This window comes from Cenococcum geophilum, assembly GCF_001692895.1.
Source record: "Cenococcum geophilum 1.58 unplaced genomic scaffold K441scaffold_46, whole genome shotgun sequence".
Classification (NCBI taxonomy): Eukaryota; Fungi; Ascomycota; class Dothideomycetes; order Gloniales; family Gloniaceae; genus Cenococcum; species Cenococcum geophilum.
The window spans coordinates 721344-744738 of NW_027137604.1; the positions used below are offsets into that span (position 1 = coordinate 721344).

Genomic DNA, 23395 nt, shown 5'->3' on the forward strand with positions numbered 1-23395 from the left:
TAAACCCTAAGAGGAATATAAAGGTAACTATAACTATACGTCCGCCATGCGGATCCTAACTATATTCCTCTCTATTTAATACAGATATCCCCTTAATAAGCTAAAATAGTAGCGGACCGTGCTGCTAAATAAACTGGGCTATATTCTTAAGGTTAATATCCTAAAACTCTATATCTGGAGTCCATGTGTTAAAGGGGCCGCGTTATAATTATAGTTAGTAAAATTCTTTCTAAATATAGTGGGTAGTATAGGTTACTAGCGTTATATAAATTTTAGCCCTATTAATAAGCTCTTCTTATATTTCATTTTTCTCTAGTAAAGCAATAAGTAGGTCCCCTACTTTCTTCTTCTTCCTATTACCTCTATGCCCGTTCTCGCTTTCTAAGTACTTAAAGATTAGCCTATAAAAAGACCAGCCCTATTAATATAGAAGGTCCTTTACGATATTAACCTTCTCTTCCTTTAATATCTTTGTCTGACTAGCAGATGGAATATCCGCTAGAATATCCACTGGCTGTGTAGAGGGCTGGCGGCGTGGATGTAAGCGTTCAGCGTTAGTGTTTACTGCACGGCTCGGCGGTATAGAGGTAGAATTGGGGCCTCTACGGTGACGAATTCCTCTTAACGTCGCGCGTGTATAAGGAGCTGAAGATCTCATAACTTATAGAGTAGGCTTTTCTCTATAATTTGGTGTAATTTTTATATTAACAGGTATTATGGGAGGGTAGATTAATTTCGTTAAAGTTAATAAGGTCTTCTTATATAAACCGTGTTTAGGTTTTCTATAAAGCTCGCCAAAGTGCCTCAGACCAAGAAAACGATTGCCGTCCTAAATCAGCTTAGCGGACGGTGCGGATATTCCTATATCCGCACAATCGATTTCTTAGTCTGAGCTCGCTGAGGTAAACACTGCAAAGCTTACATTAGTTTTTACTAATTTATTACTAAGTAAAAGTACTTCCTTTTTATTCCTTTAATTATAAACTTAATTTAATTTTAAGAAGCGTCATGAGAATAGTTAAGTATTTGAATAAGCTAAATGAAATCTTTCCTAGTCCTAAATTCATTTACAGCCGGGCACATCTCCCGCAAGCGTAATCCGCCCTCCACACGCCGACTCCTGCTGAGGAAAGCTTGCTCTACACTTGCTTCTTGCTACAATATATAATCTCAATTTCATTAACACCGTACTATAGAAACATCGCCCCGAAGTTCAGACAATGATCACAGACAGTAATGAAATTTTTACCTAATTTGAATCAGGCGCTCTTCGGTTTCTACAGCTAGCTGATTATGCTGGCTTGGCTTCAAATACATCAATGCTGTGATGCAATGAAGCAGCCTGGCTACAGCGAGCCGTTATTAGAAATAGAAAGATGTGCTTTGTAATTATGGGTATCTATTTCTCAACTGAGCTTGACTTACCCGCTCAGCATCATTTGGTCGTCTAGGTATCTCAGCAGGTAGTTCCGCTTTTCCATATGGAATAGACTCTTCCACAGTGTTGAGATTCGACCTTCTGGTGGCGTAAGAAGGCTGGGTACCCAGCCTCCTCAATATTGTATTATATAGCTACCAGCCCTCCAAGATTGGAGGGATAATTTATGCAACCAATGTATCTACTTTCAACACACAGCAGAGGGCTCAATAGCCACTGCCCTTGTTTCCACGCCCTTTCCGTCTGCAGAAAGCTCCGCAGTATTTGCCTTAGTGATCATCTCATACCTTGATATACCGCGACCTTGGATCTCGTAAGCTTCACGAACATAGTCGGTGGCAGCGGGCTGGCCCGATCCGTCATTATCGGCGACCCTACTTTTGTGGCGCCGATGTAGTATGTAGAATGAAACAATTGAGGCAACAATCAATAATCCAACAGGTACTCCTGCGGCAATGCCAATCTTAGAGCTCATAGATCGTCCACTAGAGCTTGAAGCGCCAGGAAGGATAACTAATGCCAATGAATTTCCGAAAATTGTTGAACTAGATGCGGACCGGGAAGATGGTATAGAGACGAGAACCTGAGTGGCATCACCAACGTTAGATGCTGAAGAGACGGAAGCCGGAATGACGGAGGAGACAACGCTAACAGAGGACTGCTTAATAGCAAAAGAAGAATAAGTAGACGACTCAGCCGGACTAGTAACGGTGGTGGAGGAAGTAGCGGCGGGTTTAGGAGATGATACAATGCTTGGAGGCGAGGATTCCGCCAATGTCGGCGAAGAAACAGCAGACGATGGATGTTGGGAGAACGGAGACGAAGAGGGCAGCGTAGCTGGTTGGGATGAACAAGTTTTTGCTGCACTAGTATTTGAGATTGTGGATTTGTCGAGTCTATCAAACCCTCGACAATGAACATTAATTCCGCACTTCCGTGCATCCAATGTATTCTGTGATGCGACCCCAAACCTCTGGTCCATACTCACATCGATATTGCCCGGTACTATCCACAATGAGTTGAAGACCGTAGTGTGAATCTGATTCTAGACTAGTGCTAGGTGTCCAGCCAAAGGTGCCCGTATTAGAAATCTCCTCAGCTATTGCTGTGACTGGAACGACATTGGTCGAAGGCTCCTGTAATAGTACGAGAGATATGGCGATAGATGTTGTGGGTTTCCAAGTAGTAACAAATTTTTTGCCTGCGGTAACAATCTGAGCCCAATAGAAAATTAGTTGAGAGGTAGATCTAAGTAGTTTCCAATATTTCGAAGAAGGCCCAACCCTTTAAGAGCAAATAGCGCATATACATTGGAATATCTCCGGATGACTAAGCTCCAAGTTCGTAAATAAGACTATACGTACGTCTCCTAGCCCAGACTTAGATACAGGGGTTTCTAAAGGATCCCAGTTGGAGTGGTAGAATATAATACAGCCTCCACCAAAGCCACGCTGAGAATAATACATAAGTATAGACTGAGGAGGGTTCCTAGCCGGTAAGACATCGCGAAGAATTGCTAAATAAACTTAAAGCATAACAAAGAGGCGTGAGTACATGGTTTGTGCATCCTTATAGGGAGGGTAGAGCACTTGCCTACCCCTAAGCTAAGCAAGCTTAACAAGCAAGCTAACCTCCTTCCAGCTTTCTTGCTTGCTAAATTAAGGCCTCCTAGCTTGCTTTATTAACAAGTTTGTATATGGTTTCTCTGGAAAGAATGAAAATGGAGAACCGGACTATGGTGATTCTCCAAATAACCCTCGATTTATCATACCAGCTTCACAAGCACACTTCTCAATTTCGCATCCAATACACCCACTCTGGAACATCATTTTTCAACTGTCGTCGATGGGCCTTGCGGCACATACGCTCTCTAGTGCACCGTTATCAAGACGTTATTGTAATCGCCTGTGGTGGTGGAATAACAGCCGTGCTGCCGTTGTTGTTGTACCTTGTGAATTGCATGCGGGCGGAAAGAGCAATTACGAGGCGAGTGCGTCTTGTCTGGATGGTCCGAAAAGCTGAGAACATGGGGTGGATATCTGAAGAACTTGCCGCTGCCAGCTTGGCACTCGGGGAAGACTCTCTTACCATTAATGTGTACGTGACAGACCGCACCTCACTCGCTGGTTCCACTTATTCGTCCATGGGAGCAACACCCGTGACTGTGCCTCTATCGACTGATAAAATTGATGTCAGCATTGACTCAAATTCACAGAAAGACAGCGGCGATACTTTAGCGAAAGAGATGATAATACGTGGCCCAGGACACTCCTTGCTTCGCCTAGGTGTGCGACCGAATATTACAGAGGTGATTCACGGATTTGTAGGAAATCAAAGAACGGCGGTAATATGATGTGGACCTAACGGATTGAAGGTGGACGTATGTAATGTTGTAGAAGGTGTACAGCGACGGGTGTAGACGGGGGGAGGTCTTAGTAAGGAGATTATGCTGCGTACGGAAAGATTTGATTGGTAGAGTTCGATTAAGAAAGCTCGGTTGTTCGGATTCGATTAGTGGAATTCGATGGTTATTTAGAAGGTATTTTGTTCTAGTAGTTGCAGTTGGATGATATTTCAAAAACTGTTATGTGGGGATAGACTATGATGCTGGAGGAGTGCTCGTTCAATTATTTGATTAATATGCAAATTTAGCATGATCGATAGTCTGTGGATATACGTAGAATCTATTTTAAATTTTAGATCGGTCAATAGTTGCAGTGTCATCTTGTATAGACTTTTGGTGTTGAGCTCGCGTGCCATTGGTTCTGCCTGGCCTTTCCGGTCGGCAAGGTAAGCGTGGCAGGGACAAGGCAAGTTAGACCTGCCTTGGAAGCTCGCGAGGGTGACATCTGGGCATTCTTCTGACGTGCAACAGATAAACTCTCGACGGTGCCAGCTCCGACATCTATCGAAGGCATCCCCAATCAGTCATATTAATCAGCTTCTTTGCTTTCGACAATTTCTGCGCTGTTTGAGGGGAGTCTGCGTCTCCGGTAGCTCCGGCACCTCCGTCATTTATTTGTGCCGCATTACGACATCCCAACAGCGGCCACCTTGACGACTTTATCGCGATGATGGTGATTCCTTAGCATGGCCCTTGTTATTCATTGTGAGCTCTTCGGCGACTTTCCGAAAGCCTGTGAGCAGCTCCACCGAGCACCACCTGGGACCGCGCAACAAAGGGCAACAACCCATGGCGGTTAATCGACAATGGTGCTTCCTTCTGTCTCCTTCGTGGCAGGGCTTATCCTGCTCGCCTACCTTTCCTCCTTCGTTCTCTTCGCCTTCATTCGAGTCGTAACCGGCATATCCATCCAGAGACTGGGTTTCTCTGGTTTGCGCCGCATTGCATATACGCCCAAAGATGGACTCAAGATCGAAATTCGCGGCCTCGGCCTCACCCTACATCGTCCTACCTTCGCACAACCGACGTGGCTTAGTGTAGTCTTGACGGAGTTAAAGGTCACAGTAGATTTAAAGACTTTGGGTGAGAAACCGCGAAAGCGTGCTCCATGGACACACTGGGCAAACGGATCGACTGAAAAGATATCTGGCAACATCTCCTCGTCTGAGACTTCAGCAGGGGAGGAGGATGCATTGGACGATAATGGTGACTTTGAAAGTCAGAGAAGTCGAACTTGGGAAACACTGACACGTGCCAAAGAGAGGATAAAGCGATTACACCGGAAAATCAAATGGATAAGGCTAGTGGACCTGGTTGCGTCAACATCAACTCTTGCTATTGTGGATGTTGGGTCTGTTCAGGTCGGAAGTTTCACAATGGCTGTTGATACTAGACGCAAGACCTTGGACCGAAGTCGATTGTTCCAGCATCGGAGGTCGAATTCATCGAAGAAACAACGGCCTGCTGAGTGGATTTTTACAGTTCGAAGCGTTCTATTTACGCCAGAAGGTAAGGATTCCACGGAAATTCTGGATCATTGTACACTCAACATACATGGCTTGCTCTACAAAGATTTGGATGGTCTACGTGATGCATCCATTGCGCTGAAGCTTGGTCGATTGAGTCTTCCATATGACGATATCAGGACCAGCATGGATCGAGCCAAGCATTGCCGCAGCGTTTACGGAAGGCGAGCAACAAATGCAAGTGAGACTGAAATTTCGTTCACAGATGTTATGGAAGAGTTGGACCAACCTGGGAGCCGCGAAGAAAATATAGTTCGGACGGTTTCTGACTCGAAAGAATTTGCTAGCTCTATCCTGAGGGGTATCCAGGAAATCCAGTTTGCCGTGAGCTTCTTTGGTTTGACTAAGCAAATCCAGTCAGTTCATTCCTCTGGCCCTCCAATATTCCTCAATATGTCCATGAAGGAGGTGGGAATGGATTTGTTACGACTTGACCCTCGGAGTCCTGCGCATTTAATGTACTTCTCTCCAAATGATATCGCGCATCAGGCCCTTATTGCAGCCATATCTATTTCAGTGGGTATTGATGATGGCCATGATCACCCCGAGCGGCTTCTCTATGTACCCATGGCAACAACCACAGTCAATACTACTCTTCCATCGAAGACAATCCAATTTTCGAAAGAGAAAAATGTGGACGAGAGAAATACTAACATTCTGTTTGCAAACCTCGTGGTCACCTCCCCATCCCTCGATCTGGATCCCAAGCACTTACCCTTTGTACTGGCGCTTTTCCAAAATTCCAAAAAGAGATCAAAACCGCCAATGCGACATCACAAGCGTCATTTGCTCTCTCGTCTTCTCCCGAAAGCTAGCATCAAGATATCCATTCATGAGCCTGTAATTCGAGTAACCCTCCCCCCAATGGAGCCTGCAAAGCAGGAGACCGATGAGTTTGATCTACTAATATCGGCTATGTCATCAATCTCGCTGGATGTGGAATCATCGCATTCGGCGGACGGGGATCTCCATTACTCACTTATTTCTACGTTTCGAATCAACTCCCACCAACTTTACTATCAAACAGCATCCAGCGAAAAGCACAACCTCCTTTTGACAGATAGTCTAGAACTGAAACTTCAACTCAGTGCTTCGCCAGAAGTTATTGTGGTTATGAATGGTAACATTCAAACCTTCTCGATCTACATGGTTCGACCAGAGATAAGTGAAGGCCTCCGTCAGATCGTAGCTCAGCTTCAGAGCGATGTTGTTCGAAAGAGACAAGTTTCACCACGCAGCAGACGACCAAACTTCTTGCGAAGGTGGCCTGCGTGGCTCCTCCATGCTCATTTCCAAGGCTCGGACTTCAACATTGAGGTGGCGGGGGTGGACCCGGAAGTATCCAAGCATACTCGAGGCCTTGCTCTACATCTCGATTCCTGGACTGCCGAGTACAAGCAAAACAAGGGTGATGATACTGATTCACGTCCATCAAGGCGAAGAGCAAGCAGAACCATTAACCGTGATGATTATCTCCTTAAACCATCAAGCCCAGCGTCTCCCCGAAGAAAGCTCGGAGATAGCACTGACGGTAGGCGTCTTGCACTACATTGGCAAGGTCTTGAAGGCTTTGTGGTTGAGGCTGCTGATATCTGGGAACAAGAGCCGTTTTTCTCACTTCCACGAATTGAAGTAGCTTTTACAACATCGACTGATAAGTTGGGCCCCGTTTTCCATATCAACTCCTATGCTAAAAGCCTATTCATTCATTACTCTTTATACCGCCATTTTGCACTTGGTGTTGCTGCGGTGGTCCTTCGCAAAACGTTCAATAGCCAACCAGATCGTTCGAATGGAGTTGCAAGCGAGCCGCGAATGGCCCGGCATCTGTCTCCGCCTTCTATGGATGGGGACGATATAGATCCGGCCACAGGCTTGAGAAATGAGATTGTCGCACTGGACTTCAAGGCAGCGTTTGTGCAAATTAAGGCCGACATGTGTCGCACTGGACTTCAAGGCAGCGTTTGTGCAAATTAAGGCCGACATGTGTCGCACTGGACTTCAAGGCAGCGTTTGTGCAAATTAAGGCCGACATGCCTTCCGATCCGCCCTTGATGGTGCAAGTCCATGGGTTGGAGGCCGGCCGCCATAGATGGACAAACCCATTCGTGAGGTCACGACTTGTACGACTTTACACCGAGACACCAAAGATCAAGCGCGTATGGAGCCGTGTTGTGAGTGTGAAGACACTTCGAGTAGACTTCAGACAGTCCCGACGGAAATACGGAACAATGATCACGGAGGAAAAATCAATCGATATTGCGACTGACGCCATACGCTTAGCAGTCCCTCATCAGCTGGTCGTGCATAAAGTATTCGACAACTTAACAAACGTTGTAAAGACAGTTCAACAACTGCATCATCGTTTCCAAACAAATAGCAACGAATACATTCTAGATAAGGAGCCAGAGGTGCCGAAACATGTCCCCAGAATATCACTACGAAGCCAAGCGCTGCTTTTCGAGATTGAGGATGGTTCCTTCGAATGGAAACTTGGAGTTATTTATCGTCTTGGACTATTGGAGCAGAAGCAGAGACTTGCTCGAGAAGACGCGTTCAACTTGAAGCTGAAGAAACTTAGAGAGATGGAAGATCGGCGTGGAAACTCCCGCTACCGTGCCAAGTCGGCTCATCAGCCACGTGGGAGGAGCAAGCTTCGCAAAGAAAAGAGCATTAAAGACCGTAGTAAGAGCGAGGTCCACAGCGATCGTGACTCTCCCGGGCGCTCATGCAGGCCGGATCGGCAGATGCGCTACGATAAGGAAGGGTATTCAGACTTGAGCGAGATTTCTCGAACCACAGCTGGAAAAGCACGAGATAAACTAGATCGGCTAAACGCCCAGACATGGAAGAAAAGAATTGACCATGGTCTTACTTGCCAAAACCGTGCCATGCAAGATATACGATCCATCTTTTGGGGCCTTGATGAACTTCCGGATGAAGTCGAACAGAAGGAGACGATTCTTGCAATCCCCCAACGCCCAGCTCTCATGGCAGTACTCATTAGTGATTTGGACATTCTTCTAGACAAGCCATCTTTTCCTGTCCACGATTACCCCAAGTTTCTTAATCGGATCGGTAAAGGCATGCCATTCGACATGCAGTATTCATTGCTCATACCAACGCATGTGCAAATCAATATGGGTGAAGCAAGAGTTACATTGCGTGACTATCCCTTGCCTTTGCTTCATGTCCCAGCAATACGGCATGGGCAATCACCAAGGTTACCAAGCTTATCCTTGCGGACAGACTTTGTCATTGCAGAGGAATTCAGAGATATAGAGTCTTCCCGAACTTCCCGAATCGTTGTAGTTCCGCCGGAGACAATAGAGTCGGGTGAAGAGTCTGGTGGTTTTGCTATCGATGTTCGAAGGACCGTATCTCCTGTCAAGACTTATTCCGATGTAGACATCGAGATCAACAGCGGGTATCCCACACGCATTACTTGGGGCACATCATACCAACCAGCAATCCAAGATATGATGCAAGTCATAGAAGGGTTCACAAAACCAGCCATTGACCCATCTGAGAGAGTGGGTTTTTGGGACAAGATTAGGCTAACTTTCCATTCTCGGGTCAAAGTTGCATGGAAGGGTGACGGAGATGTCCATCTTATACTCAAAGGTCCGTGATCGTTTCAAATATCCATTACACATTACTGACTGAGTAGACTAGGTTCCCGAGATCCGTACATGGTCACAGGACAAGGTGCTGGCTTTGTAATGTGTTGGCACAACGACGTCCGCTGGACCATATCCCACGATAACGATCCCAAGAAATTCATGGTTGTCAATAGCGGTGGTTACATTCTGGCGATTCCTGACCTTGGTCACTACGCAAGACAAGAATCTGAGCTCGATCGCTCTAATAACTCGGAAGCATCTTCGAGTATCTCAAGCTACAATCAGACCGCTGTTTTCAAAAAGACGATCATGAAACTGAACGGCAATGTTCAATGGCTGTCTGGCCTAGTTTTCGAAAGGAATCTAGATGATGGAGGGCGATCATTCGACTTTATACCTCACTACGAGGTAGTGTGGAAGAACCCTAAATATGCGAAGTCTGTAGACGGAAAGGTAAGGCCTATATTACTATTCCATGGAAATAAGTGACTGACGTTTTACTAGCCATACGACGCCTTCCGAGGATTTCGAAGTCACCACATCCATATGTCCGTTGCCGTCGCTGCCCCCTTTGACCGAAACTGGGACGTATCAAATCTTGAACCTTCCACGAATTACAATAGCGTCCATCTTACCCCCCGGTTCTTCACCCATTTCTACAGCTGGTGGTCTATGTTCTCCGGCGTCATGTCTCTCCCAATCCGTCAAGGCAAGCTTTGGCCCGGTGTGGAAAAGTCAAGTAAGAAATTCGGCCGCCACCTTGCAACCATCAAGTACAACCTCCTATTGTCTCCGCTATACATGAGCCACATATACAAACATAAAGATGCCGAGGACTACGGCGGAGGTGTAGTCTCTGCTACTGGCCTCAAAGTTCGCCTGGATAGCTTCATGTTGGATGTTCATCAGCGTCGCGAGGAGTTCCGCACCCAAGTTCAAGTCCCAAAAAATCAAGAAAATAACAAGCAGAATCAAACCACTGGCATGCGAATTAATCAGGCTCAGGTTGACTTCATTTCAGCTGATGTCCGAGCCGTATCCGCAAGCATTAGTGGAACAAACCCAGGGGATCTGGAAACTGCGACTGATGAAATGCTTGCTTCTTATCAAGAAGACCACATTGGCGCGGATCTTTCTAAATTCACCATACCTGATCAGAACTTCGAGTGGGTTGACATGGATGACTTTGTTGAACTTGGATGGATACTACCCGCCGATCGTAATCCCGAGACCACTATTTTGCCTCTAGCATTTGCACCTCGCTTTACATATTTCCGTCAAACGGACAACCCTGACTATGTTTCCGGAGATTCTCATAGATCCAGTCCCTTTGGAAACGAAGACACCCACTATTGTGTTATGTCGGCGAGAAATGATCCCCGCAGGGTACAATGTAGGCTTATTCAGGAACGGCTTAAAAGAGTGAATGAGCAGGTGCTGCAAAATCAGCGGGCTATTGGGGAACAAGAATTGAAGGTCATTCGTGATAGTGAAAACCAAGATCATATGAGGAAACGCATTGAGCTACTACGCAACCATAGCATCACGCTCCAAAGAAAGCAGGAATTGCTCCGGTCAATGTACAACAGTCTCGTAAACCGTCTCGAGCAGAATGACCCCCGGGTCGTCCCTGGAATTGAGAATGAAGAGGATGAGTATTTTGAGGCTCGAGAAGAGTATGACGTGTCGGATCCTGAAGTGAAAGGTGTGGATTCAACGCCCCTGGCTGATTATATCAGCGACTTCAACAACCGTTTCATTGTTCACAATGTGCATCTCAAGTGGAGCAACTCGCTTCGAAATATCATTCTGCGATATATCCACCAGGTCAGCCAGCGGCGGGGTTTCGTCTACTACATGTCCCGAAGAGCAGTTAAGTTCATCCTAGATATTGTGGAGGAGCAGTCCAAATCAAAACAGTCACCAATGCCCCATACTAACAGCGGCACTTCTTCGGCGACGAGTCCCCTCTCACCACAAGAGGACGATGAGCTGAGCATCAATGATCGGGTTCAACAACTACTAGAAGATGGAAAGAAGTTTGTCAGCGCGAATGATCCAGTTCATTCTGAAAGCACAAAACCGTCAGCCGACAATATGGGCGATTATATCGCCCTTGAGTATACTCCACAAAACACCTATCACGTTCGTCTGATTGCACCTCAGATCCAGCTCCAGAGTGAAAAGAACACCAAATCCGCCGTTCTAGTTACTGCTAAAGGGATGCAGTTGAAAGTCATCCAGATTATGGACAAAGATAGGGTGACAGACGACGTTAGCGGCCTAGTGCAACGCAGATTCTCAGCCGCTATGGACAGTCTCCAGATTTTTGTCACCAATTCAAGGACCTTTACCACTGAAGACCTTCATATGTATTCCGGAAGTACATACGGTACACCAAAGGGATCGTCTTGGCCACCTTGGGTGCCATTCGAGGTCATGTTCGAGTTCAATACTAATCCTTTCGGGTTCCAGAGAGTTATACAGAGGACTTCAGCTAGTATGCGATACGATAAGTATAACACTCTTCGGCTCAAATACAATGACGATGTCACTGGCGCAAATTCCAGTCATAGTAGAAGTCCGGAAAATCTTGAGAACCGCATTGATCATCTCTGGATCGACTTCCCACATGTCAGAGCTCTGTGCAATTCCACGCAATATTATGCAATGTACATTATTGTGCTCGATTTACTGCTGTACAGCGAGCCATTAGAGAAGACAAGAAGCGAGAGGCTGGAAAAAATCATGCTTGCTTCTGACTTCAGTGACCTTACTGGAGCACCGGAGATGGTCATCAGCCTCCAAGAGAGAATTCGGCAACTAGAAGAGATTAAGCTCCACTTTCAAGTCAACGAGAAGTATCTCGATCGCCAGGGATGGAGAGATCGCATAACAATGGAACAGGATCTGACTGTCTGCGAAGATGAACTTTTCTTCATCATGAAAGCCATTACAACGTCACAGCGAAAAATGGACGACCGAGCTCAAACCAAGCAGTCTAATGGCCTACTTCGATGGTATATCTCGGCATCTGAAATTGTGTGGCACCTTATGCGTGAGAGTTCAGAGTCGCTCGCAGAGTTTCAACTAAAGAATGCGCTGTATGACCGGACTGACAATAATGATGGATCGAACCTGAATTCTATGGAGATTGAGCGTATCCATGGGCTTAACCTGCTTCCTAATGCTCTATATCCCGAGATGATCGCACCTTACATCGACAACAACAGGCCATTTGCTGAAGGTCGCGACACTAAAATGCTAAGAGTGCATTGGTTTATGCTGGAAGCTATCGCTGGCATTCCGGTTATGGATCATTTTGAAGTCAATCTTTTCCCGTTAAAGGTACAGCTGGAGCATGAAATTGGCATGAAACTATTCGAATATATCTTCCCAAACGCAAATTCGAACGGAGAGAATGGTGGCTTTTCGCCGTTCTTGGTCAAGCATATTCTACCCACTCAGGAGGAAGAAGGCGAGACAGAGGCCGGGCAACACGCTTCTGATAGTATTTCAGCCGACGTCCAGAGCCTTGACCTGGAATTGTTCAAAAATTCCGAAGCTAGTGCTAGCTCACTAGAATTGAGGCTGCAACCGACACTAACGCTTCCCGAGAAACGACAACCGAAGTCATCGCTTGGTCGGCCTAAATCGTCAGGGCACGGTGTTCGCTCGAACGTGCATCATCTTCGACTCTTCAGAGAAACTAACAAGTCCGGAATTGACCTTCGTAAAACACTTCACAGCAATCGCGATGCTTCCTCCGATACCTTAACTTTGAGCTCCCGCCCCAGCAGCTACCGTTCCGGCTCCAATCTATCGGTTGCTAATAGCTCAGATGGCGACAGATCCTCTAAGCGCTTCACACTACATCGTGCTGCTAACAATAACAAATCCAATAGCAAGGATGGCCGCTCTGATGATCTGACGCAAATGATGACTAGAGCCTCAAACTATATGACGCTGGCATATGTCAAAATACCAAGCATGGTTCTCTGTCTGTCTTATAAGGGTAAGGGCCAACATAACATGGAAGACGTCCACGATCTTGTATTTCGTATGCCGATCCTGGAATATCGGAACAAGACATGGTCGAATCTGGACCTTGCTCTGCAGCTAAAGAAGGATGTCATCAGAGCACTCATCTCGCATGCTGGTGCAATCGTCGGAAACAAGTTCTCCCATCACCGCCCGACGAAGCAACAGCAGTCTCGCCTACGCCAAATTGCCAACTCATCTACGCTGCTGAATACGTCTCCCAACCTCTCAGGAACGAGTGAGAGTAACAGCGTACGTGACCGTAGTCCTAGTGACGACGAGGGCAGTGAAGCAAGCGGTGAGCCGAGGAGGAGCTTCACAAGCGGAAGAGGAAGCACACTGAGTGTGACAGATAGCTACGAGAGTAGTTTGAAATCCGGAACTGGGGCGAAATGGACGCAGGGGGCTGGAAAGGTTGGACTTGAGGCAGAGGGACAAAAATTTGCTGACGAATTGAGTAGAGTTGATCAGACGGAGGTGAGTGCTATCAAACTGAGACCCTTCAGAAACTCCTGTGATCTTCTAAAGAGTATTCATTACTAACAATTACATCACAGCCCGATCGTGAAACCATCCGCTCGAGTCTAAGTAGACACCTCACGAACATTAGTCACAAGTCACGTCCAAAAGACGGCTTGGCAACCGCAGCCGAGGATTCGGAGGACACGTAAGCTCTTTATAGCACTGCTCTCAAATGAAGTAAATTGGTTACTGACAGCATTTTCAGAACTCGCCGGAAGAGCAAGCTACTCTTAGGCAAGAAATTTCTTCACTCTCTCCCCCGCTCTCAATAGCATCGGCCACCGACCCTAGCTCGACCTTCCATGTCCTTCCTTTGAGCACTTCCTTAATTGATGGCAATAACTTTAAGTGCCCACAGAGGAAGCGCTCCGCAAACAGAAAAAGTTCGCTCAATTAGCATGCCTCATCTTTTTCCCGCAGCTACGGCCATTCATCTACCACGGCCTCTCACCATCGTGGACCAGCTTTTCCTCCATGTTACGATTAGCATCTCTTGGCGTTTGGGCCCGTTTGTGAAGCCCTCGCGCTTCCCATCGCTTGTCTTTTTGTTTTCCTTATACACAATGTCTGCATCGCGTGGTTGAACGCCTTGGTAGTTTGGTTGGGAGGCGAATATTGTTCTTTGCGTAATTTATTTTGGGCTCCTGGGCCTAGGAAACGGAAAGACTTATGGTGCTAAAGGGTGTTGTTCTGCTAGGTGATGGATAGATGGATGGGTGGATGAGCAAGACCCGATCCGATTGAATCAAAGATGTAGTAATTGTATAGGTTTTCTATGTTCAATTGCCCGCTCGCAGTTTCTTTTTGAGAGTGCATTATATCACCTTATTGGCTCCGCAAGGGGACCTAACCTAACTATCAGCGCACCATCAATTACCTGGTTTAGGTACAGGCTAAGACTGGCTGGAGCAGGCTGGGTGAAATCAGTACGTTCGGAATCGGCCACTTCCTCTACTTGGGAAAATTAACTGGGAGATCGCGGGTGTAGTGGAAAAATAGATTCTCAAACATGTTTAGAGAAAAATGTATTTCTCTTTCGGGACTGTTTCAAAGCAAGGCCTTCCACATACTGGATCTGTTTGATAAGCGTATCATAATCGTCATTACCTATACTACTTTGTAGCTCGTGTTGCCCTTAGGGATGTGCTTGGAAGCAATCAGCTTAATGTTGGCAAATCTCTCGTCAAGCGCTCTGCTATGACAACCATATCCAAGCAGATGACGGTCTAGTGTTTCGTTATTCCGTATGTCATATTACTCAAGCAGCCAAAAATCCTAAAGAATGCCAGTCAAAAATACGTCCTGACTTAACAGAAGTCACTTACTCTCTTCATCCAGCAATGTCTTCTCATTCCAACTCTGATCGACCCAGTCAAACGTCACAATTCGCGGAAGACACGTTCTCCTATCAAATATTAGGGGGGGAATCACAAAAGGTAGTACTGCAATTAACTAACATAGAAATCGTTTCTCGAATGCTCTGCAATCTTGAGCGGTCCTTTCCAATAACTACATGAGTGATACTCGTATTATTTAGGTCATCAGTCACCTTTCCACTACCAAACCGGATGGTGCTGCTCGCAAAGTCTAGCGCTGGCTCTAGTGAGCACTGTTGCAGCATCTGATCGGATCCATCTAGAGGCGCCTTATCAAGGTAGATAGTTAGGCTATGGAACATGAAACCAGGAAGTAAACCAAGGTCAAGTCCGTGATCATCAGCTTGACCGAGGAACCTATCGGGCTCAAAACGGGCCTCGAACTTGGCAGGAAGATGTTGAAAAATCTAATAGGATTCGTTAGCAACAACGCTGGTTGAAGGATGGTATAGCCTGACGTGCCTCCTCTAACTCGTCAACAGAAACATCTCGTGCGTAACTGTCGCCGTACTGATCAACGTTCCCTTCAATTTGAAATTGATCATCTGGCTTCAAGAAAAACATGTGACGGCTATATTAGAGGTAATCATCAGTTCGCGTTGGTATACAAAGACCTTAGGGAATTCACTTAGGTTCGTAGGGCAAGAGTAAATTGGGTCGACCAACATCGGCTTCTGCTTGTCTGATGCAGTCGAATAGCCAGATGGGGCGTACGATATTGTGACTGCCATGTTTCTGAAGTGACGTGACCTTGAGCAGTGCTAGGAGAAGTCAGTGGTCGTCATTATGCGTAAACGCGCTTTATGAGGGGTAGGAATTACGTCGATCAGCGATGATGATGAGATTATCTGCAGTGCTCTCTCTCTGGACAATTTGAGCCCCATTGGCCTTCGCCATCTGCTCTAGTTCTGCTTTGGACTTCTTCACTGGCCTCAGCGATTCCGTCAAAATAACTGCGAAGAGATCGTTGTCAGCTGTGGATGTTTATGTTAATGGGCGGGGGTCGGTCCACTTACAGAAATTCAATCCTTCGAATATTTTAGTCTCTGGGCCTCCATATGCTGTCTTTAAGACTTCGCTGCCAGCCACAACCAGAGGCTTCTTCCTGATCCTGGCTTTTTTCCTCCTCGATTCGTCAATTTTGAATTCTGTCTTTTTTTGTTTCTTTTCCAACTCCGCATTATTCCTCAGTTCAATAAACTCGCTGATTGATAGAGCTGACTTCCAATCTTTGTCAAGTCGCAACTTCTTAAATCGAGGGAAACGCAAAGTTTCATTCATTCGAAATTGATCAGAGGAACTAACAGACGCCCCTTTCACAGAGACAACAACAGATTCATCAGCTCGTATCCACATATCGGGACGCTCGTATTGCCTGTTTTCAGCATGGCCACCGAGCTCGATGAATTCAGTTGGGGGCCTCTTGGGATCCCATTTGTGCCACTTGCCTTCCGTATGATGCCATATTTCTTTATAGTCGCTTTGGGATAATCCACCACCAACTCTCAAGAAAGAGTAACACTTCGTCGGAAGCGCACCTCTATCAATCTGATTTTGATCGACTCGCAGGCCACACAAAAAGCTAGACAAGGTGCCACCTCGATGACCAGATCCATAGTAGCCGCCAATGACAATACAGTCGAGCGCTTCGCCATATTCTGTCATGTACTCTGGTTTCACCTTAATCCAGTCGTCGTTCCTTTCATTCAAGCGGTACATGGAGCGTGGGCTCTTTATCACCAGGCCTTCGGAGGCTTCGGCGACCACTTGCCGGAGAAGTGGTTCAATTTCAGCCGCAGTATGTGCTTCGGTATAAGTATGAATTTCTAACCTTCGGGGGATAGATATTATACTTCGTTCCAAAGCGTTGTGCCGATCTCGTAAAGTAAAATCTGTGAGGGGTTGATCATTTAAATAAAGACAGTCGAAAACGCGGTACACCGGGCGCTGCCCAGAGCCGTTAGAGAATAGGTTTTTCTGCTCAGACAGTGCAGCTGTTTTTAACGTCCCAAACCCAACGATGCGGTCCACATCCATATCCCAAGTGATCATCTCTCCGTCGAGAATAATATTCCGGACTCCAGGGTCAAAGGCATTTTTGATATGCCTCGTAAGAGCACTTTCTTCGCTCTCAAAAGCGTCACCGTACAGATAAGTGTAATCTTTGGCTTTTCTTGACCAGAACTTGAAGCGCCTGCCTCCGGGTAAGCTTTTATCCTCGACCATGTGTAATTGCATTCTCTCGCCATCAAGCTTCTCTTCTACCCAAAATACATCATCATCCTCAGTGGGTTTCATTCTCGAAACCATTTTCTGAAAGCTATCCATCTGGAAAGCTGCTAATTGGGGTTGGAAGCACTGCATTAATGAAATCCCGGTGTTTTCGCCGTCCAAACGGGTTCTCGGATCGTATAACTCCCAGCATACTCGACGCAGGTTTGATGAAATATTGAATAACGTCTCGGCGTCCGGATGCCAGATGTCCAAAAATGTCTTCTCGGTTGCGCCGACTTTCATTTGACGTAGAATAATTCGGATTAACCACGTTATTTCTTCCGCGTTCATGCGTTGGTAAAACTTCCGAAATATCGTAAGTTGGTCTTCTTCTTTGGACATGAAGGACAGCTTATCGAGCTCTTCATTGACTTCGGCAATGCTCATATTCCCAACAGTGGTGCGCATTGGTCGTTTCGAGATGATGTCAAAGCAGCGGCCGGGGAAATCTCCGGCCATGGCAACGGTTGCTTTCTGGCCTGGTAGTTTCCAGTTGAGTAGGTTAAATCCATCTTCGGAGTTTTTGTCTATTTTCAAGACACGGACCAGTAATTTGCTGATAGCTTTCTCTTTGAGGCCGTACATTGCTCGGTCGCGATCTTTATCTGGGATGATAAGGCGCAATGCAGGGTAGAAATCGTTACCCACTTCTTTTCGCCATCTTGCAATAAATTTTTCAATGATATTGCGGCGTGCTTCATGCGGGGAGAGGTTTGCTAGCCCATGAGGCCCTTGCTTTCGTCTAGCTATAGCTAGCCCTCCCGGCTTCTTGCGATTCTCATCCAAGGGATTGAAGAGAGTAAGGAACAAATCATGAAAGGGGAGTGTTTTGTGAATGTTCTTAGGCCGATTAGGATACCTATGAAGTTAACATATATTAGAAATGACCGGAGGTTATTCAACAACCTACTTTGCGTCTAGTTCTTTTTCTGACTCTAGGCCATGGCCATACTGGCGGTGCTGTTCGTCCACGGCGTCGGCATCGGGCATATCACTATCATCTGCCATGGCTACAATGCTTGTGTCGAGAAATATCAAAGCATTAATGAGTTTTATTTGCGGGCGGAGGTGATGAGGCAGCAGTAGTACCGTGTTACGGGGAGACGCGCAGTCAGCTGACCATTTAAGTCGAATGTGGACTAGTAAAGTCGCAGCTAAGGAACAACGGCAGACAACTTCAGCTTTATACTATTCCTTGAGAAGACGCGGTTTTCTATTTCTTTACTCTCGTTATATCTATAACCCATCCTTCTATCTATCTTCTATCTATCCCCCCACATGCTAGGTCCTGAAAGCTCAAAGCGCTCTTCCATTGCATCCGGCTCAGCCCAATGGTTCGATGAACGGAGTAAACAATACTCGGAATCCCTCCCAAACCGGCCAGATACCGGGCGAAACACAGTACAATGTTCGAGATGCTGCCCTCAGAGGAGCATCTTCCGCCTTTTCGAAGCCGCCGGTTAAACCGAAGCCACTGGTGAACAACTCTACTGGTGGTAGCAATGGGGCTTTAGCGGCCGCAACAACAGCGGGCACAGCACATCAACGAGGCCCTAGCCTGTCTAGCCCACAGAACAGTTTGTCTCCGGTACAAAGGCAGTGGACAGGAGGCAGCTATCGCCCAAGCCCCTCTTCTGTACAGCTATCCACCAAATCAAACAGTTCAAGCACTTTTGACGGATTTTCAACCCGTTCCTCCTCGCCCTCCAATATAGCCGCAAAATTAGCTGCAGCAAGGCATAGCCCCATCAGACCAAAGCCGAACACACTCTCTTCCCCGTTATCACAACGTAAGGACATGGAAGTTCGAGAGATTTTACCGCCTGCTGGGAGCGTGGGAAATGCCAAGACGAGGCTCAATCTCTTGGGAGGAAGTTTGGTTGGGTTAAAGAAGAGCCACACGATAGGGCCGATAGTAATGGACAATAATCGGGAAGCTTCTGGAGATGTTAGGGCTACGGATGACACTCCCATTTTACCTACCAACTCTCTCGTCAAGATCTTCGAAGAGGTGCGTCCTACCACCCCAGTGAAAGAAGAACCCCAGCAGGTTTTCGTTTCTCGCGGGGATCCAGTCGCAGTGAAATCCCCCAAACCCCAGAGGAAGTTTCCCTTGCCCCTTCCAGAGGTGTCAGATGCGCCAGTGAGGGATATCAGTCCAGGTGAGAAGTGGGACACCGCGAGAACGAAACCAAAACCAACCGGATTGACGGCCTTAAAGACAACTGGAGAACCACCGATACCCCCTGTCAAAAGGAGGCCCGGGATAATATCCCAAGACTCGACAGCAATGCATCGCTCTTCCAAGTCACTCTCCGGATCTCTCGATAGCCTTGATAATGACTCATCTCCCTCGTCTTACAAGTCTGCCCCCGAAACAAAAGCTGAACTTAAAGCAAAACCAGACCTGCCGCCTCGTCGTCGGTCTGGGAAGAATAGACTTGATAGCGTAATGTCCTCAACCTACATTGAACCACAGTCCAAGCCATTATCCCGAACTACCACTGCAAAGCCTAACCCTCAAGCTAAGACAGCTCAGCTAGCCCGCTTGACTACGCCACCTGAAACGTTTTCCGCCCCGCGTCCAGCTCCTTCATCGAATTCCTACCAACCCACCTCAACGTACCAACGCCAATCCCTCCGCCAGATTACACCTCACATGACTGGCGACTCCCTCGCAAATGCAATGGTCGGTGCCGCGCTCGCCTCTTCCCGAAACGTATCACCCTCACCAGCCCGTTCGTCAGCCCCTCCTCTTCCAACCCGCCATCAAGCGAAGAAACACCATCACCCCTTCCACTCCCGCTCCCCATCCCCGACCAAAACCAAGCCAGAACCAGGCAAGCTCCGCACCACAATGCGAAAAGAGCCTTCCTCCTCCGACACCGAAGACGAGAACGAGCGATATAAGCGAAAGGGCAAACGAGTTTTGGGCGTAGGCCGCAAACACCCTAACAAACACCGCGAAGGCGCGCGCAAGCGCTGGCGCGACACCATCACCGAGCGGGAGCGGAAACGCTATGAGGGTGTATGGGCGGCAAATAAAAGTCTCTATATCTCCCCTGGTGCACAAACGAAGCCGAAGGCACACTCGCCGAATCGTATGGATGAACCGTCGGAAGCTGCGTGGGATGTGCTGAGTTTGGTGGTTAGGGATATTTGGATGAGGAGTAGGCTGCCAGAACATGTGTTAGAGGAGGTGTGGGCGCTTGTGGATGGGCGCGAGATTGGCAGGCTGCGACGAGAGGAGTTTGTAGTTGGTATGTGGCTGATTGATCAGAGGTTGAAAGGTCGGAAGTTGCCTGTCAAAGTAAGCGAGAGCGTATGGGGCAGTGTTAGGGGCGTTGGAGTTAGAGTGAAGGTTGGTAAGGGGTAACGGAATAGAATGACAATATGACGTAGGACAGAGCTGGCCCATGTTTGGGAGTTGTAATAAAGAGACAAGGTTGATCGTGTGAAAGAGTAGGAGGCGTTTAGGTGAGCTTACTGCATTGTTATACCCACTTTTTGCTGTAATGCGCAGTTTGTGGATACTGAGGTAAAAATATGAACTTTAGTCTGAACTCTTTTCTCGTAAAGTCGTGGAGAAGCGTTGCCATCGTTCTCTATCTGGTTCCACAACAAAAATTCTGCTTTTCTATTTGCTAATGAAACCATTGTGAATCTCAGATCACAGCGATTGAAAACTTATGAAATAGATATAAAAGTCCCGAGGGAGTTCACCCTGGATCAAAATGTTCGGTCCTCTATCAAACGCCAAAACTGACCTCCAAACCGTCACCATGCAATCTAGTATCAGCATATTCTTATTAATCCTCGATGAAGCTTTTCCGTATGCTGTACGAGTCCATCGCTTATCCGATATCTCTACGAGTTACGGGAGTTTTTCATTGGAATCCCCAGAATTCCTAGCAGCAGCTTTTTTAAGTGCCTTCGCTATCCATAAATGCTTGTGCCTAGACGCTAAATCTAAAGCAGTCATCCCTTTACTATCTTTAGCAGAAATATCTGCTCCGTGGTTGAGTAGCAATCGTGTTATTGCTGTCCTCTCCCCTCGCGTGTGATGCGGAATCGAATGAGTTACATGATGCAGTGCGGTTAGTCCATATCGATCCTTGGCCGTGATGTCCGCTTTGTGGTTGAGCAAAACTCGCGTTATGGCCAAGTGTCCTCTTTTGCATGCTTCATGCAGTGCCGTCAATCCATATCTATCTTTTGCTGCGATATCCACCTTGTGACTGAGCAAGATGCGCGTTACTGCAAACTGGGCATTTTTGCATGCGCAATGAAGGACGGTTTGCCCAGCCATATTTCGCGCGCTAATATCGGCCTCGGAATCGAGAAGCATCTGGACTACCGCCGCATTACGGCTGAAGCACGCAAAGTGCAGTGGGGTGTAGAGATATTTTTGTACGGCATTTGTATCAGCATCGTGGCAAAGCAGTATCTGCACAAGCGCCTCGTTTCCCTCAGAGCACGCGATATGGAGCGGAGTCACGCCGTCATTTGCCTTAACATTAACGTTGGCCTTGTGTTTAAGCAGCATCCGTACCGTTGCTTCTTTCCCTGAGGAAACAGCGAAATGAAGGGCGGAATACCCGTAGTCCATCTTTGCGTTGACATTAAGCCCCGAATCGATGAGTAACTCCACTACTACTTCCTGCCCACTTGAAGACGCCCAGCGCAGAGCGGTATCGCTGCACGGTCCCCTCGCACCAACTATAGTCGTTTTTATAACCAAAGCCTTTACAACTTCACTAAATCCGCAGTAGGATGCCAAAAATAGTCGAGCATGGTCGAAGTCAGGCTCCAGAAAAATGTATCGCCTGATTTTAGTCTTTATCCGAGGCCAGCAGAACAGTTGACTCCAGAACCGAAATGCAGAATCGTCAAGGAAAAGCTTGATAAGGGATTCCAATTTTCGTTGAAATTGAAATCGCAGCTCTTGAGCGTGGTCTACTAGCCAGGCTCCAATATATCCATGGAGTGGGAATTTTTCCACAAGGGACACCTCCTGCTGATGAGCCGCTGCTGCCAGGTATCTTCTAGGGATAGCATGTGACCTAGAAGTGGTTGTCGCTGGCTTAGTCTCACTAACACTAACAATCTCGTCAATGTCAACAGCGTTGAAGACATAGAGCAAACTACATTCAAGAATGAGTGCATTGCCAATGAGCTCTGTCAAGCTAAATTTTGAGACCCTCTTACTGCAGAGGATTCGACCGGAGAGTAGATACTCTTTCACTGAAAAATGGGCAAGCCGTAAATAGCACACTTTTCCGAATTCGGATTCCACAATAGGAGCGGATACTAAGCTGCCAAGTATATCCCGTATATCTGTCTCAGGATCACAGAGACGATACTCAGGATGGAATGGTGGGCACAGTTGCGGGTCGATGACAGCAGCCTCCGCGACCTGTTCAGGAGTTAAAGGTTCCTTTGAAAAACATATCCATGTTAATGCTCGGAACGCAATCTGCTGTAAATCCTCCTCAATATCCTCAAGGATACGAGTGTAAGTATCATCAAGTGTTTTTGGAAGGTTCCTTAGAGCTTTGCGTAGAGATCAGGGTTGTAAACAATCAGCCACAATCAGCCACAATCGGATTATTGTGATTGTGAGATTCTGATTTTACCTCAGCGAGCTCAGACGCGATTTTTTTTAGCTAGCATCGGAATAACCTACGCCGTCTTCCGAATTGCAAAATCACGTCTGAGAGGGTTTGGCGAGATTTGTTAAAATCCTAAGCAAAATCCGTAAAACGGAGATTGCGGATATCTAATTTATTTATTCACACAACGTGTTATTATTACTAAAAGTTTATATATTATTTTTAAGATTTAGGGCTTCTAAATAGTATAAATTTTATAATACGGCTATTGCTTGGTCCTAATATTAATTTCGTTAAAGTTAAAAAACGCGTTGTTAAAAGCCTAAGCACGTATTATATCTTATTAAATAGTTTACTAATATTAATAAAACTATATAGATATGTAGACATCTACTACTTAAAGCTATTGCAACACCTAGTAGGTNCTATAGTTGGGTCCTTNCTTGAAAATATCCTCCCTTGGCCTGGAGTGTCTCTGCTACTACTAGGGGGCAGAGCCTCGTGCAGAGCCTTAGTAGAACTTCGTGTAGAGCTTAATGCAGAGCTTAATGCAGAGCTTAATGCAGAGCTTCGTGCAGA

General features: G+C 46.7%; 7 protein-coding genes across 7 annotated transcripts; 3 read left to right on the top strand and 4 right to left on the bottom strand.

Annotated features, from left to right (window-relative positions):
- Positions 1 to 2298: 2298 nt before the first annotated feature.
- K441DRAFT_237487 (uncharacterized protein) lies at positions 2299 to 3243 on the bottom strand. The gene is made up of 3 exons (XM_067640690.1): positions 3032 to 3243; positions 2803 to 2963; positions 2299 to 2652 (listed from the first exon to the last, which is right to left on the bottom strand). Exons 2-3 carry the CDS (start codon positions 2902 to 2904, stop codon positions 2359 to 2361), a joined length of 396 nt encoding a protein of 131 aa, XP_067500104.1. The 5' UTR covers positions 2905 to 2963; positions 3032 to 3243; the 3' UTR covers positions 2299 to 2358.
- K441DRAFT_665900 (uncharacterized protein) lies at positions 2758 to 4173 on the top strand. Its single transcript, XM_067649568.1, has 2 exons — positions 2758 to 3615; positions 3896 to 4173. Exons 1-2 carry the CDS (start codon positions 3159 to 3161, stop codon positions 4006 to 4008), a joined length of 570 nt encoding a protein of 189 aa, XP_067500105.1. The 5' UTR covers positions 2758 to 3158; the 3' UTR covers positions 4009 to 4173.
- A 475-nt stretch (positions 4174 to 4648) lies between these two features.
- K441DRAFT_578885 (uncharacterized protein) lies at positions 4649 to 13826 on the top strand (the record flags this gene model as incomplete). Its single annotated transcript, XM_067644310.1, has 6 exons — positions 4649 to 7285; positions 7375 to 8992; positions 9044 to 9444; positions 9496 to 13509; positions 13590 to 13699; positions 13760 to 13826. The coding sequence occupies 6 exons, from the start codon at positions 4649 to 4651 to the stop codon at positions 13824 to 13826; spliced, it is 8847 nt and encodes a 2948-aa protein (XP_067500106.1).
- Positions 13827 to 14871: 1045 nt separating this feature from the next.
- On the bottom strand, positions 14872 to 18212 carry K441DRAFT_578811 (DNA ligase 4; the record flags this gene model as incomplete). Its single annotated transcript, XM_067644306.1, has 7 exons — positions 14872 to 14959; positions 15012 to 15337; positions 15411 to 15501; positions 15559 to 15691; positions 15752 to 15883; positions 15947 to 18063; positions 18115 to 18212. The coding sequence occupies 7 exons, from the start codon at positions 18210 to 18212 to the stop codon at positions 14872 to 14874; spliced, it is 2985 nt and encodes a 994-aa protein (XP_067500107.1).
- A 168-nt stretch (positions 18213 to 18380) lies between these two features.
- On the top strand, positions 18381 to 20982 carry K441DRAFT_665902 (uncharacterized protein). The gene is made up of 2 exons (XM_067649569.1): positions 18381 to 20681; positions 20762 to 20982. Exon 1 carries the CDS (start codon positions 18544 to 18546, stop codon positions 20578 to 20580), a length of 2037 nt encoding a protein of 678 aa, XP_067500108.1. The 5' UTR covers positions 18381 to 18543; the 3' UTR covers positions 20581 to 20681; positions 20762 to 20982.
- A 144-nt stretch (positions 20983 to 21126) lies between these two features.
- On the bottom strand, positions 21127 to 21534 carry K441DRAFT_468631 (ankyrin; the record flags this gene model as incomplete). Its single annotated transcript, XM_067641841.1, has 1 exon — positions 21127 to 21534. A coding segment is annotated over one exon (408 nt), but the record flags the coding sequence as incomplete, so codon positions are not given.
- Positions 21535 to 21714: 180 nt separating this feature from the next.
- K441DRAFT_455455 (ankyrin) lies at positions 21715 to 22767 on the bottom strand (the record flags this gene model as incomplete). The annotated part of the gene is made up of 2 exons (XM_067641734.1): positions 21715 to 22215; positions 22303 to 22767. Coding segments are annotated over 2 exons (966 nt in total), but the record flags the coding sequence as incomplete, so codon positions are not given.
- Positions 22768 to 23395: the final 628 nt, after the last annotated feature.

Coding starts and splice junctions, on each gene's coding strand:
- K441DRAFT_237487 (XM_067640690.1), bottom strand. CDS start 2,904: ATGTATTATTCTCAGCGTGGCTTTGGTGGAGGCTGTATTATATTCTAC. Junction 2,653..2,802: donor CTAAGTCTGGGCTAGGAGAC/GTACGTATAGTC, acceptor TATTGGGCTCAG/ATTGTTACCGCAGGCAAAAA.
- K441DRAFT_665900 (XM_067649568.1), top strand. CDS start 3,159: ATGGAGAACCGGACTATGGTGATTCTCCAAATAACCCTCGATTTATCA. Junction 3,616..3,895: donor CGTGACTGTGCCTCTATCGA/CTGATAAAATTG, acceptor TATGCTGCGTAC/GGAAAGATTTGATTGGTAGA.
- K441DRAFT_665902 (XM_067649569.1), top strand. CDS start 18,544: ATGAACGGAGTAAACAATACTCGGAATCCCTCCCAAACCGGCCAGATA.